The sequence below is a fragment of the Petaurus breviceps genome, unplaced genomic scaffold, assembly GCF_028583685.1.
Source record: "Petaurus breviceps papuanus isolate PSGF00001 unplaced genomic scaffold, PetGlider_PUasm1.0 90681, whole genome shotgun sequence".
Classification (NCBI taxonomy): Eukaryota; Metazoa; Chordata; class Mammalia; order Diprotodontia; family Petauridae; genus Petaurus; species Petaurus breviceps.
Window position 1 is genome coordinate 5,359,272 of NW_027187307.1, and position 13,567 is coordinate 5,372,838.

The 13,567-nt window shown below is 46.0% G+C and overlaps 1 protein-coding gene across 1 annotated transcript in view; it reads left to right on the forward strand.

Annotated features, from left to right (window-relative positions):
* The window catches only part of TSPAN6 (tetraspanin 6), a 13,778-nt gene extending 479 nt beyond the window's left edge, over nucleotides 1-13,299 (forward strand). The window contains exons 2-8 of the mRNA XM_069065274.1: nucleotides 448-636; nucleotides 1,007-1,081; nucleotides 3,752-3,850; nucleotides 5,385-5,525; nucleotides 5,838-5,921; nucleotides 10,155-10,259; nucleotides 12,413-13,299. Coding sequence (XP_068921375.1) covers nucleotides 448-636; nucleotides 1,007-1,081; nucleotides 3,752-3,850; nucleotides 5,385-5,525; nucleotides 5,838-5,921; nucleotides 10,155-10,223 — 657 coding nt within the window. The 3' untranslated portion in view covers nucleotides 10,224-10,259; nucleotides 12,413-13,299. The remainder of the gene's footprint in view (nucleotides 1-447; nucleotides 637-1,006; nucleotides 1,082-3,751; nucleotides 3,851-5,384; nucleotides 5,526-5,837; nucleotides 5,922-10,154; nucleotides 10,260-12,412) is intronic.
* The last annotated feature ends 268 nt before the right edge of the window (nucleotides 13,300-13,567 follow it).

Here is a 13,567-nt window from a genome sequence, read left to right on the forward strand (position 1 = left end):
GGGGGGGGGGGGGGGGGTGGGTCTGCTGGGGGAGGGGGAGCCGGCCATAGCATCCGGGCACCTGCGGATGGAGGGCTTGATGAGGTGCCTTCTTGCCCAGGTGTTTCCTAGGCCGTGCCCTGCCTACCTGGGCTCGCCTGGCCAGCCAGGGTAAGCCGGTGTAGAGACGTGTAGAGATGTCAGGCCTTCCTTGCAGCTGCTAGGTTGGCAGCTTCTTTGGGGAAAGGAGGGGGGCGAGGCAAGGGGCCTTCCCTACACCATTTTTCTCTGGCACTCCTTGTCTTCCATAGCCTAGTAAGGAACAGCTCAGCCAGTCTCTGGCTCACCCTAGTTTCCTCCTTAGCCTGGGGGCACATCAGAGCCCAGGCTTTTTCTCCATCTTTGGGAGAGAGAAATTTTGGGAGAGCCCCCTGGTAACTCTTTCTCAATTTTCTGATTTCTCATCAGTTCACAGGTGTGATCCTTCTTACAGTTGGCATATGGGGCAAGGTAAGCCTGGAGGTGTATTTTTCCCTCTTAAATGAGAAAGCCACCAATGTCCCATTTGTGCTCATTGGCACCGGAACCGTCATTATCCTCTTGGGCACCTTTGGCTGCTTCGCTACTTGCAGGGCTTCAGCATGGATGCTGAAACTGGTGAGTACTTGTTTTTGTAGGCAAGGGGATTTATTCTTCTTGGCCAGAGGACTCCTCTACCATTTTCCCTGGAGGGTGGGGGAGGATAGTTTCTCTGCATCTTGTCACAACTTTTCCAATCTCTTATTCAAGTATGAGTTTCTGTCCCTTATATCTTTACCATCAGTGAGGCAAACTTCCAAATTCATGAACTGAATTGACCATTCACCTTCCAAGATGCATGCACTGTTCCCTGTTGCCTTCTCCTGCATCTTTGTTTGTCAAAGATGAAAATGGATTGATGTAGCTTTGTTTCCTTAATAGGCTGTCGACTACATGATGTTCTCAGTTTGTGTGTGTGTACCTGACTTTTTGTTTTTCCCTTCTCTAGTATGCCATGTTCCTGACCCTTATTTTCTTGGTGGAGTTGGTGGCTGCTATTGTAGGATTTGTTTTTAGGCATGAGGTAAGGCTAAATCCAGGACCTGGGATGAGCTAGTCCTTGAGGACAACTTTTAAATGACAACATTGAGGGTCAGACCCTGCTTGTTAGAATGGCTAAGCATGTAATTGACCCTGTCACCATGTCTTCACTTAAGAGTTTAAATAACTAAGGTATCCTAGAATCATAAACTCAAAATCAGAAGGAATAACTTTAAAGATCGTCTTGTCCAACTTCCTTACCTTACAGAAGAGGAAACTGAGGCCCAGAGAAGTTGACTTGCTCAGAGTATCAAAGTAGTAAATTGTTGTTCAGTTGTTTTTTTCAGTCATGTCTGACTCTTTGTGACTCCATTTGGGATTTTCTTGGCAAAGATTCTTGGAATGGTTTGCCATTTCCTTCTTCAGCTCATTTTACAGATGAGGAACTGGAGGCGAACAGGGTTAAGTGACTTGCCCAGGGTCATACAGTTAGTATCTGAGGCCACATTTGAACTCATGTCTTCCTGACTCCATGCCTGGCTCTCTTTCTACTATGGTACCCCCAACTGCAAAACCCTGATTTGAACCTAGGTCCTCTGCCTTAGAATCAGTTTTTTTCTTGTACTGTACTGCTTAAACTGACTCTTATTTTATAAAAGAGTTCCCACTTATTTTAATAGCTGGTTAGCTTGTTTTTTTGTCACTTGGGTGAGAGTTTCATAGACCTTATTTTTGAATGAGGAGAGCTCAGTTTATAAGGGTGCTGACATAAGAAGGTTTAAAGATTAAAATATGGCCCTTTTCTGTGGGGTGATGCGTTTTTGGATTTTTCCCTAGCTAGATTTTAGATTGACTTTTTTTTTTCTTTATAATGGGAAGCCATTGGAATGATAACCCAATGGAATGGAAGTGCTTGAGGGCAGGGACTGTCATTTTGGTTTTTGTAGCTCCAGCATCTAGCATGGTAGGTGCCTAGTAAGTGCTTGAGGACTCAATCAAAGGTGTTTGCCTTGTGAGTCCCATCCCAGGGCATAGCTGTGGTGCCACGGCTCCTGGAGGCTGGGGCCTGATGTCAGGAAGACCTGAGTTCAAATTCAGCCTCAGACACTAACTAGCTAGGTCACCATGAGCAAGTCACTTCACTTTTACCTGCCTCAGTTTCTTCCACTGTAAAATGGGGATAATAATGAGATAATATTTGTAAAAGTACTTAGCACAGTGAGTGGGACATAGGTGCTATATAAAGGCCTATTCCCTTCCCTGCACTCCTCAGATGAAAGCCAGTTGTGAACATGTTCAGTTTCTACATAAGCCTCATTAGCATAACTCTTATGAGATGTTAGGACATGGGTGCTAAAAGGAAGCTTTGAATTTGAAAGAGTTGTCCGTCCAGGCATGAGATTCTCTAGGGTCATGGGATCCAAGATCTGGAGCTGGAAAGGACCTGGATGGCCATGTAATCCAGCCCCCTGATTTTACAGAGGAGGAAGCTGAGGCCCAGGAAGGGGAAGTAACACAGGTGGTCAGCCTCAGAGGTGAGATTGGAAGGGGAAGCCTGGGAGTCCTTGGACTCCTTGGACTCAGTGCTGTTTTTCAGCTCTTCTGCCTAGATCAGAAGCTTCTTGAACGCATGTTTCCACTTAGATATTTTTTTCTGCTTTGGCTCCTGGTGAGCTCATGCTAGGTCCTCACTAGGTACCAGTGGGTTGGTTGATTCAAACAAGATGTTGTTTCTGGCCATCAGGTTTGGGAGCTAAAGTCATGTGATAAAAGAGGTGATCTCCTAACAAGATGGACTGGTGGGAAGATGCCCACAAGCCTCCCTTCCAGCTCCTATGAGTCAGGTGGTCTCCAATGTCCTTTCTACCTCCAAACCTTGGATCCTAATGCTCAGGCATCATAAAGTCTCTGAAAGAAGGAAGTGTTTTTCTTTTCTGCCGTGAGAGGACCTTCTTCATGTGGTATTTGGGACAGAAAGTGCCTGATTCCTTCTTGTAGCAGAGAGTCAAATGGGGAGCTAGCACATCCCATGGGACAGAGGTGGAACTGGACCTCTGTCCATTGTCATCTGGCCTAGGATTTGGTGAGTGGGTGGTTAGACTGTAGGCTGCTGCTAAGGAGATGAGTTAAGATTTTATGATCCTGTGAGCCAGATGACCTCTGGCCTCCCTTCCTGTTCAAATTTTCTGGTCCTATGATTGTTAGGTACGATTTCTGGGATCCTCGCCAGCTCTCAATCTATGATCTCATGTTCTTTTCATACACAGTAGAACCTGGTTGGAATGTTCATGCCTGGAGCTTTGAAACAGGATCCTCTCGCAAATATTTCTTGTTTTTAATCCATTTATAGGTTTTCCATGTTGCTATCGGAAACGAACCCTCTCCATCTCACTCACAGGGCAGACACATGCTTTGATCTAGAATATGATTCAGTCCATAGTCTGAGATCTTGGTTTAGTGGGGGATTTTACTGTCTCTTTGGTATCACAAACAATATTAAGGCCAAGTTACGGATAGTTGGGGTGTATCCCTAAGCTTTGGAGGTTGATCTGAGAAAGGTGACTCTTCCTGTCCCACAAACCACCTTTTGGTGTCCCTGCCAAAGACAGAATACTGAGCTGGATGGACTGTTGGTCACGTGCAAGCTGACACTTCCTCTCTAAGCTTTCCAGTGGAAGCAGTTTCCCTGAGGTTTTCTTTTCCCTTCCTGTAGATTAAGAACAGCTTTAAGATGAATTATGAGGCTTCCTTGAAGCAGTACAATGATACAGACACTCAGAGGAGTGAGGCGGTGGATAACATCCAGAAAACTGTAAGTGTGTACCCTCAGTGCTTTCTCTTCAATGTCCCCCACAAGAGAAGGGCCTTGGTGATGTGACACCTGGGACAGAAGGTCCCAGATTCCTTCCTGGAACAGAGGGTCAGACTGGCTTCTTTGTAGTCTGGCCTCTGGTTTGGGAGGGTTGTTTTCGGAGTGGGCGGTTAGATTGCATGGCTTAGGGCTTTGGGGGACCGAGGAGCTGCAGGGCTGAAATGGGCTACCATTTCTCTAGCCCAGGCAGTCTGAGTGCTGAGGCAGATATGTTAGATATGCAGCTGGTAATAAGGCACAGCCGAGATGTCGCCTTGCTGATGTCATTGGTCCTCTCTGAGAATGAGAGACAAACAACCACAACAATAGGGTGCTATCTTGGGGAGAGGGGACAGGGCAAGAACCTCTGGGAAAAGTTTGTAAAGATGCTTAAGAAGCTGTTAAGTCAGGTCAAGGAGGATTGAAACAATGTGCCCAGAATTGCCTTAGCAATCTCCTCTCCAGTGAATGCAGCAGCAGGCCTTGCTCCTCAGATGCCCACTCCTGCTCAGGTGCTTCCATGGGTCAGGGGTCTCCTTGAGGGGGGCGTCCCCCAGCGATGCAGATTTGTGCTTGCAGCCGTGCTACCCCAGCCATAAGTCAGCCTCATGAGCCTCCCCTTCCTGCCCTCCTCCCTTTCCTCAACAGGGCCAGGACGCTGGTGCAGCCCAGGCATTCTCTGGCAAGGCCCTTGCCATTTTTTGGTACCAGTACATCTTTTTAGCGTGTCCATTTCTTTAGAGATTATTCTAGACTCCACTTCTCCTTTATAATTCCTTGTTTGGGATGTAGCACAGCCTTCTCCAGCCCACCATGTAGTTTTCCATTGCTCTCTGAATCATCCTTAACTCTAATTCTTCAGAGACTTGGGTCCTGTGACTCACAGCCATACAGCATCACCAGGCAGATATCGGTGTTAAAAAGATGAGTCGTTTCAGGAAGAAACTTGGGCTTGGGCGTCATCAGAAGAATTGCACAGCTTCCCAGGGGCCATTCAGCCCACTCTCCTCCTGTTCAATACTCCTGCATTTACCCTCCAAGCCATTTAGAGCCACAGAACATTCAGAGAACAAAATGTGTGGAAACACTGGTAGCAGCAGCCTTGGGAGCCAAAGCTGTTCCCATGAGGCTGTGCTCAGCTGGCCCACTGGGGTTTCATTTCTCCAGAGCTTATTTTCCTGTCATCCTTGGGGGTTGAGGCCAAGCTCAACTGGGTACCTGCCTCACACGGAGGCCTAGGTGCTGCCCACTTAGGCTCACTGACCATGGAGTGCATATGCTGTAACCTGAGGGTGCTTTAGAAGGGGGAGGGCCACTTTGAAGGCATCAGTGATTGTGTGGTCTAGTATAAGTTAGAGCCCTGTTGCATTTCAGCCCCACATGTCTCTTGGTCCCATTTGCCGAGTATCATTGTCCATTTTCATGCTAGGCATTATGTGACGTACCCCGCAGTGCCTATAGGGTTAACCCTGACCCACTTGCTTGACTTTTTCAGTTGCACTGCTGTGGTGTCCAGAGCGCAACAGACTGGGAAACTACTGCCTACTATGCGGAGAAAGGCTTTCCCCGGAGCTGCTGCAGGTTTCACAGCTGTGTTTGGGCTGATAGGAAGGATCTGAAGAAGCAGAATCAGGAGGTGGGTGGCCATCTTGGAAGCTGAGGATGGGAAAAGCAGTTTGGGGGGTGCTTATCACATGCCTTGTTTTACTTCTGGGGCATGGGAACATAGTAGGGAAAGGGGTTTTTCCTTGAGAGATTTAACTGGAAAGTCAAGGTCTTCATATGGGAAGATGATCACCAATGACTGTTACCAGGGTGCCCTTCTCTAGGTGGGAGGGGGACTAGTCCCCTTATTTCTCTGCCTCAAAGAAAACCTTGCATCTGATCTCCCTGCTTAAGTGGAGGCCTGAAGCCTGGGCTGGATTTGTTTTCTTTTTTTCCCTTCCAGGGCTGTTTTGCAAAAGTAACAACTGTTATTCAGTCGGAGATGGGCGTTGTAGCAGGCATTTCCTTTGGGGTTGCTTGTTTCCAGGTGAGTGAGGCCTTAGACTGAAGTGACTTTTGCCTCCTTTTTTCTCCCAGTCCACAATGGAGTCTGGTTTTTAAAATAATGTTTTATTCCTGCTCTTTTTTTGTCACCATTGCTTTTCCATGACTCCTCCTCTCCCACCCTTTTTGTAACAAGTACAGCAATGTAAAAAGAAAAGAACCTTAACACATGGCCACAATGTATACCTCATTTGGGGCTTGGAGTGCTGAGAGGCAGCTAAGGGGCGCCACAGTGCCCAGACTGCTGAGGCCTGGAGTCAGGAAGACCTGAGTTTACATTTAGCCATGTTGACCCTGGTCAAGTCATTTTATTTCTCTTTGCCTCAGTTTCCTCATTTGTCAAAATGGGGGTAATAATAGCACCTAACTCCCAGAGTTTGTGAGGATCAAATGAGATAAGAATTGTAAAGAGCTTAGCACGGTGCCGGACACATAGTAGGCACTATATAGACAGCTTACTCATCACCCCTTCCTATCAGTCCTCTGGAGTCATTATTGGTTATGACTTTGATTCGAGTTCTGAAATCTTTTGCATTGTTTTCTTTTATTGTATAAATTATCCTTCTGGTTCTTCTGCCCTCATTCTGTGTCAGTTAATACCAATCTTCTGAAGCTTCTCATAATTCTTCACAATTGTCATGTCTTATGGTGCAATAATATTCCTTGTATTCTTATACCACAAGTTGGTCAGCCATTTTCCAATCTATGGGCACCCCATTTCCTTCCATATCTTTATTGCTTTATGAAGACTGGTTGTATATTTGGGGTCTTCCCTTTATTTTACCTCCTGGAGGCCTCAGTAGCATCTATAGTAAGCTGGAATACTTCCACTGGTAAGCCTATGATTTATAAGTCAAGATATGAGTAGAGGCAGGCCTTCCTTCCCCTCAAAGGTGGCATTTGTTGATACACATGATGATCAGACACAACTTTTCAGGTCAGGTTTGTTTTGGTCTGGGGTTCTGATTTCTGAGTTTGAAAAAAAGAAAAAAAAAGCCAATCTCGATTTCCCCCCCTCCTCCACTGCAGCCTTTAGATTTCTTGAGTGTTATCTTTCTGTTTTCTCATATGGGCTGCATACGTGTCATGCTGAAAGCCTAGAGGAAATAGCTGGCTGTTCTCTGAATTCCTCTTCCATTTTCCCTCATTCTTTTCCCATGATCATTCTTTAAAAAAACAACAGAGCAGCCCTTTCTTCTTCCCCTTAGACTGGAACCATCTTGACCTGCACACATCTTTTGAGAGTAGTTTTCAGTAGAAAGAACCGTTGGCTCTTGGTTAGGGCAACCTTCCAGCATCACACAAAACACAGGATTCCCTAGAACCTTGGCTTTACTCTCTGCCTGTAATTAGACATGATTCCAGAACGTAATTAGGATTCTCCTTTGTGAACTCACACTTACTACCAGTGCATCCACAAGTCCCAACCCAGGATTTAAGATATGACCTATCTCCAAACAGGCTTCAAACACCTTCCTTCGTTGGCAGAGCTATCATTGTCACCCTACCAGGGACTCGATTATATAGAGATATAAAGAAGGCATGATTTTCTCAGCCTGGGTATTCCTGGAGTGGAGACTCCTTCTGGCAACATAGATAGAGCTTTTCAGGTCTCAGACACTGACACAAGTCGCTACGGTACCTGTTGATTGGGTGACTATAAACTAGTAAGTTTCAGAGCTCAGATTTGAAGCCAAGGCTTCTGGCCTCCTAGGGCTCCTTTCATGGCCCTGGTGGGTGATGTGTGAACAGGACACTTTTTTGCTTCTTAACTTCAAGAGAACCTGGAATGTGGCCCTTGTCCTTGTTCCTTGACGCTAACTTACCCAGGGAGTTGTGTATAGGCATATATTGTCTTTGGTCTACACTAACCAGCACTCAAGTGGTGTAACCCTTTTCTCATCATTTACTCAGGGCTAGGGTCTTAATTTTTCAATCTGAGGATTTTGCTTTTTCTTTTTTCTGAAATAAAAGTACTTTCTTGTTCTCTTTTTTTCCCCAAACTATTGCTGGTGCTTGCCCATGTTTCTCCTCCCCTCACATACCTCTCCCAACTTCCTCGTAATCAAGATGGAAATTCAAGAAAAACAAACCTATGCATTGGGCCCTTCTGACAAGAGAAGCTTTTTTTTTTTTTACATTTTTTGTTTCTTTTTGCCTTTTGGAGGGCAATCGGGGTTAAGTAACTTGCCCAGGGTCACATGGCTAGTGTGTTTATGTGTGTGTGTGTGTGTGTGTTTGTGTGTGTATGTGTGTGTGTGTGTGTGAGTGTGTGCGCGCGCGCGTGCACGTGAAGTGTCTGAGGTCGGATCCGAACTCAGGTCCTCCTGACTCCAGGGCGCCACCTAGCCACCCCCAAGTTATGCTTCTTTCCTCACCTGGAATCTTCCACCTCACTGATGAGAGATAGGAGGTCGCAGAAATTAACTTTCCCGTTGGTTAGAGTCATGCAGCCTCCTGCACTGAGCAGAGCTCCAGCGGCTTTCAGAGTTGCTGGCCTTTTCATTATTGTGCTCATCGTGCAAATTGTTCTCTTGGTTCTGCACACTCCATTTGGCACCAGTTCCTGCAAATCTTTCCAGGGTTCTCTGGATTTCTTAGAATTGTGGCTTCTGGCAGGGCAATAATATTCCATTACAATCATATACAGGTGCACTGTGGTGGATAGAGCTCTCAGCAGGAAGACCTGAGTTCAAATCCAGTCTCAGACACATATTAGTTAGCTATGTGACTCTGGGCAAGTCACTTAACTTTTTTTTTTTTTGGAGGGCAATTGGGGGTAAGTGACTTGCCCAAAGTCACATGGCTAGTAAGTGTGTCAAGTGTCTGAGGCCGGATTTGAACTCAGGTCCTCCTGACTTCAAGGCTGGTGCTCTATTCACTGCACCACCTAGCCGCCCCAAGTCACTTAACCTTTGACTGCCTCAGTTTCCTTATCTGTAAAATGGGGATAATAATAGGACCTATCTCCTAGGGTTGTTGTGAGCATCAAATGAGAACATATTTGTGAAGGGCTTTGTAAACCTAAAGCACTAGATAAATGCTCCTCCTTATCATCATCATTACTATTAATAATAATACGTTATTATTACATATGATAGCTGGTTCAGAGAGTTTTCATATAACAGGTGTTCCTTTTCCACAGTATAAAAGCTGAGGCAGCTGTCTGCCAGCTGTCTGTCCTCCCTTCTCAAGTCACACACAGTTTCCTTGTGACTTTCTGTGTCTGACTGTCCTCACGGATCTTCAGTAGTCTGACTCTTTTTAGGCTCTTGTCAGACAATCTGTCCCCACTTATATTTATGCACCTTCTCTTGCATCAAGGTGATCATTCTCAGCTCTTCTTCCTTCTGAAAAATCAGTTCTATTGAGTAGATTTGTATTTCGACCTCTGAAGTCTTTTCTGGAAAGCTCCCACGGAATTGAACTTTGCTTTATCAAAAAGAAAAACCGTCCAGCAACTCCCGCCCCCCAGAGAGCGAGTGACCTTGTCTGTCTCTGTTTACAATAACTGGCCTAGCATTCTGCTGAGGGGATGGAAATAAATGACATTCTCCTTTTTGCAGGACCTGTGCTGATGATTACATTTGCTCAGAATTCCACCTCCTCTCACTTATTTTTCATTTGAATCTTTTTCACTATTTCATGAATTGTTCTACTGCTTGTGCTCATTTCATCAATTTGTCTAGATCTTCTCATGTTTTTCTAAGTTCCTCACCTTCATCATTTCTTACCTGATAAGTTCTGTCATTCCCTAATCAATGGGTGCCCACTTTGTTTCCAGTGCTTTGGTTCCACAGAAAGTCAACTACACTTTTCTTCTCTGTGGTCCATTGGTCTGGAACCCTTAGTGTCTAGAGAGGTATATTTGTTCTGAATTCTTGACTTTGGGTCCCAGGTCTTTTTAACTTCACAGAGTGAGAAAAGAGGTACCATTGACCTCTCTTTTCTGGAACTTTCTCTGACTTGGGAAAGTTTCTCCTTGAATGATTGTTGCTGGGGACAGGGAAGTTGAGAAACTTCTGCCTGCAGGTTTGGGTTTTAGTGATTCAGTCTCATCTCTCTCAGATTAGGAATAATCCAGATTATTCAACAGAACTAAATGCCCACAAGTCAGAACCGCCCACAGGAAATGAGGAGTTGTAAAAGGACTCTGTGGCCACCTCAGCTGCCTCTTGGATCCCTTTGTCTGACTCCCCTCATGCTCTCTTTCCAGTTGATTGGTATATTTTTGGCCTGCTGTCTCTCGCGTTCCATCACAAATAACCAATATGAGATCGTGTAAACTGGTGACTGACAGTTCCGTGCCTCTCTGACCAAGGTATGTCCCTTTGGCCCTGGTAGCTGTTCTAGTATCTGTGTGTTCATGGCCATCAGTACTATCGAGCCTGACCCAGCCCTGGGGTGTTAGAGCCTTGGGTTTATCTGCCAGCCAACCTGCCAGTGGAGCTCATTGAACTCTGCTCAGATAAGTTGTGCCTTTAAATCAACCAACTTGAACTTCCTGGGTGGTTTTTAAAGACAGTCTTGCTTCTTTAGAGTCTTGCCTTATGGGCACCTGCTATGCATGGTTAGACCTGTCCATTTATGCATGCGCTCACATAGTGGGCCTTTTGTTTATACCTGATGGTCTTGGTGTAGAGAATGGAAAGAAATGAAGCCTTTCGTTAAATGACCTGCTATTTAAGAAAATGGTTTTGCTGTTATGTCCTTGGCTGAAGGGCCTGACCACTCGGAGAGATTTTGAGGCTCTGAGGTGCTTTGGTCCTCCCCCAGCCCAACTCTAATTCCCATTGTCCCCAAGCCAGTTCTGCTGCTTTGCTGGGGTGCTAGTCATTGCTGTGCACTGTTCCTGTTGATCAGTTTCTCTGGAAGAGAGCTGGGTCCATTGTACTAAACTGGCTAATTAGTTTGGGAAATGATTGAGGAGTTTTTTTACTGGACCAGGAGGAAAGCCATCAGCTGCACTGTAGGATTTTTGGAACTGAAAAGGCCCATCAACAGTGTCTTGTCCAACTGCCTGAATTCCAGAGGAGGAATCCTAGGCACAGAGAGGCTACCAGGCCTGCCTGAAGTTCTGTAAGCAGCTGACAGAGGTTACAATCCCAGCTCTGAAAATGCTACCTCTTGGCCTTCCCAAGCTTGGAAGGCAGATATTCTTCCTTCCAACCATATAGGAGCGCTGGCAGAATCTTCTCTCTTCCTATGCCAGAGTACCAACAAAAGCATCCTTGAAGTAACTGGTCCAGGTTTCATTTTCCTCTAGGTATAGCCCAAGATGGTTTCCCCTATGGGGATCCACTGGGGTCTGCATTTCTTTACTTGGGTGTGTCCAGAAAACTGCCTGCAGGAGCCCCTCATGCCCATGTATATGAAAGGTAAAATGCCAAGCCAAGAAGGGCCTGAGGGAGGTCACAGTCTTTACAAGGCTGGGCTGCCTCATGTCTCTGGTAGAAGTTCCAGGGTTCTCACTTGTGAGTCTCCTCACCCCCAGCCTTTCCCCCAAAGATGCCTCTGAAGGCAGCAGAATAGCTGAGCCCCTCCCAACTTCCAGCTGGTGTTGGTCTTTAGGGGCTCTCCAGGGTTAGAGTTTTTTCCAAATCCCCTAAGACCTTTTGGTTATCTGTCTTAGCCTTTGGAGCCATTGTAAATCACTTGTTGCCTGCCTTGGTGGTTGGGAGTGGGGGTGGGGGGTGGTGTTTGGTTTTATTCTTTCCATTTTCTGCTCACCAAGGGTATCTTTTGTTCTTAACCATTATGGCTTGTGTTGCTGCTGTCCCCGATGGCTGTGTGGAATAGATCTTGAGTGAACTTCATTGCTTAGATTTATATTGGTTCATTGCTTGTATATTTGTCTCTCTGTCCTTTCTGTGTTTATATCCACCAGTCTGGTCTTAGATCATAAGCTTCCAGGAGGCAGCCCATGGGTATGTCATGACTCATTGGGTGCTTAATAAAACTTTTTGATGAGACCAGGTATAGAAAGCCACCACTTTTGAATTCATTCCATCCAGCACTTATTAAGCTTCTACTATGTGCCAGATGTGGTACCAGGCACCAGAGACACAGACAAAAGTGAAAAAGGCCTGTCCTCTGGGACCTTCCATTCTCCTGGGTGGGGGCGGGGGTGGCAGGGAATACTGCCTGCAGATAGATAGGTTATGTCCGAGCTGATTGGAGCAGAAGGAGAGAGAGACCATTGACCACTAAGGAAGGGGATCAGGAAAGGCTTCCTGTAGAACTGAGACTGGGGAGGAGCCAGGGAGTCTAAAAGACAGAGATGGGGAGGGAGTGTGTCATGTGCATGGGACACAACCTGTTCAAAGGTATGGAGGCTGAAGGTGGAATACCAAGCTTGGAGACCCTGTGGGAGCCCAGTTGGACTGGAATGGAGAGGGTATGAAGGGCGGTGATGTGCAAAGCTGGAGGTGGGAGGCAAGTAACATTGATTTCTTGTTCTTTTCTTTTCATTAGCTTTAGGACATTATTCTCAGCTCCCTTCCTTGGAAAATCCTTCAAGGCCTTCAATATGCTAAGTGCTGAAAAGTTGTATGAGAAGACTGATCCAATCAACACCTGGCAGTTAGGAGTTCTCCATCACCCTCCTCCCCCAACTCAGTTGTTTGAGGCTGGGGAAACGTTAAAAGTCATGTTAAGCTAACACAGTGTGTATTGTGGGTAGCAGTCATACACCTTTGGGCCTGTGGCCTGCCTTTCTCTCTGTGTCTCTTTCCCATAGGCCGGAGCTCTGTGATCCTGTTGTCCCTTGGTGCGACCGACCTCCAGATCGTCTGAATATATAACTCTCCTCCTCTTTGGTGCCATACAATCTTCTGTAGCTTGGGAAGGTGAGCCCTGTGCCCGGCAGAGCTTCTCTCGTTTGACTGTGTGGTCACAGAGCTCCTGGGGCACAGCCCAAGGCTATCTGCACGTGGACACCTCCATCTCAGCTGCCAAGTGGTGCTTCTGGATCCTTGACCCATCTGACTCACACTAACAACACTCTTGTTCTGTGCTTGACCAGGGCTCGGTGGGCTGCCCATTCTCTTTCCTTTCTCTCTTAAATCAAGGTGTTGTATCCGTTTGGTAGGTTTCCCCCCTTCTTTGTTCTTAGAAAGGCCTTACTTTGTTCTGAATTATGCTGTAGTGATTTGTTTTTCCCTGAGAGACTTGTAGGATAGTAGTTGTTCCCAGTAGCCTTAGCTGCTAGTACTTCCCAACTAGGTTGGCATGACTTAATTGTCAGTATTATGTGCTCTTTTGCTTTGTATGCTTGTGTGTTGATTTGTGTTTTGGGCCAATAAATAGAAATTCTTCTGTCTTAATATCCAATAAATGGTTGACTCTTGTCCTCAAATATATTAGCTGTGTTGGATATGTTTTTTATTGAAACTTTTAGGAAATCTGCCAAGGGAGCTGGTTGCTTTTCACTCATATGCTCTTTGTCTGTCTCTCCCTTTCCCTCGTCCTCTCTGTCTCTCTTCCTCTTTACCTCTGTCTCTGTCTCTCCCTCTCTCTGTCTTTGTCTCTTCCTCTCTGTCTCTACCTCCCTCTCTGTCTCTGTCTCTCCCTCTCTCAGTATCTCCCTCCCTCCCTGATTCTGTCTCTCTTTCTCTACCTTTTGTTTTT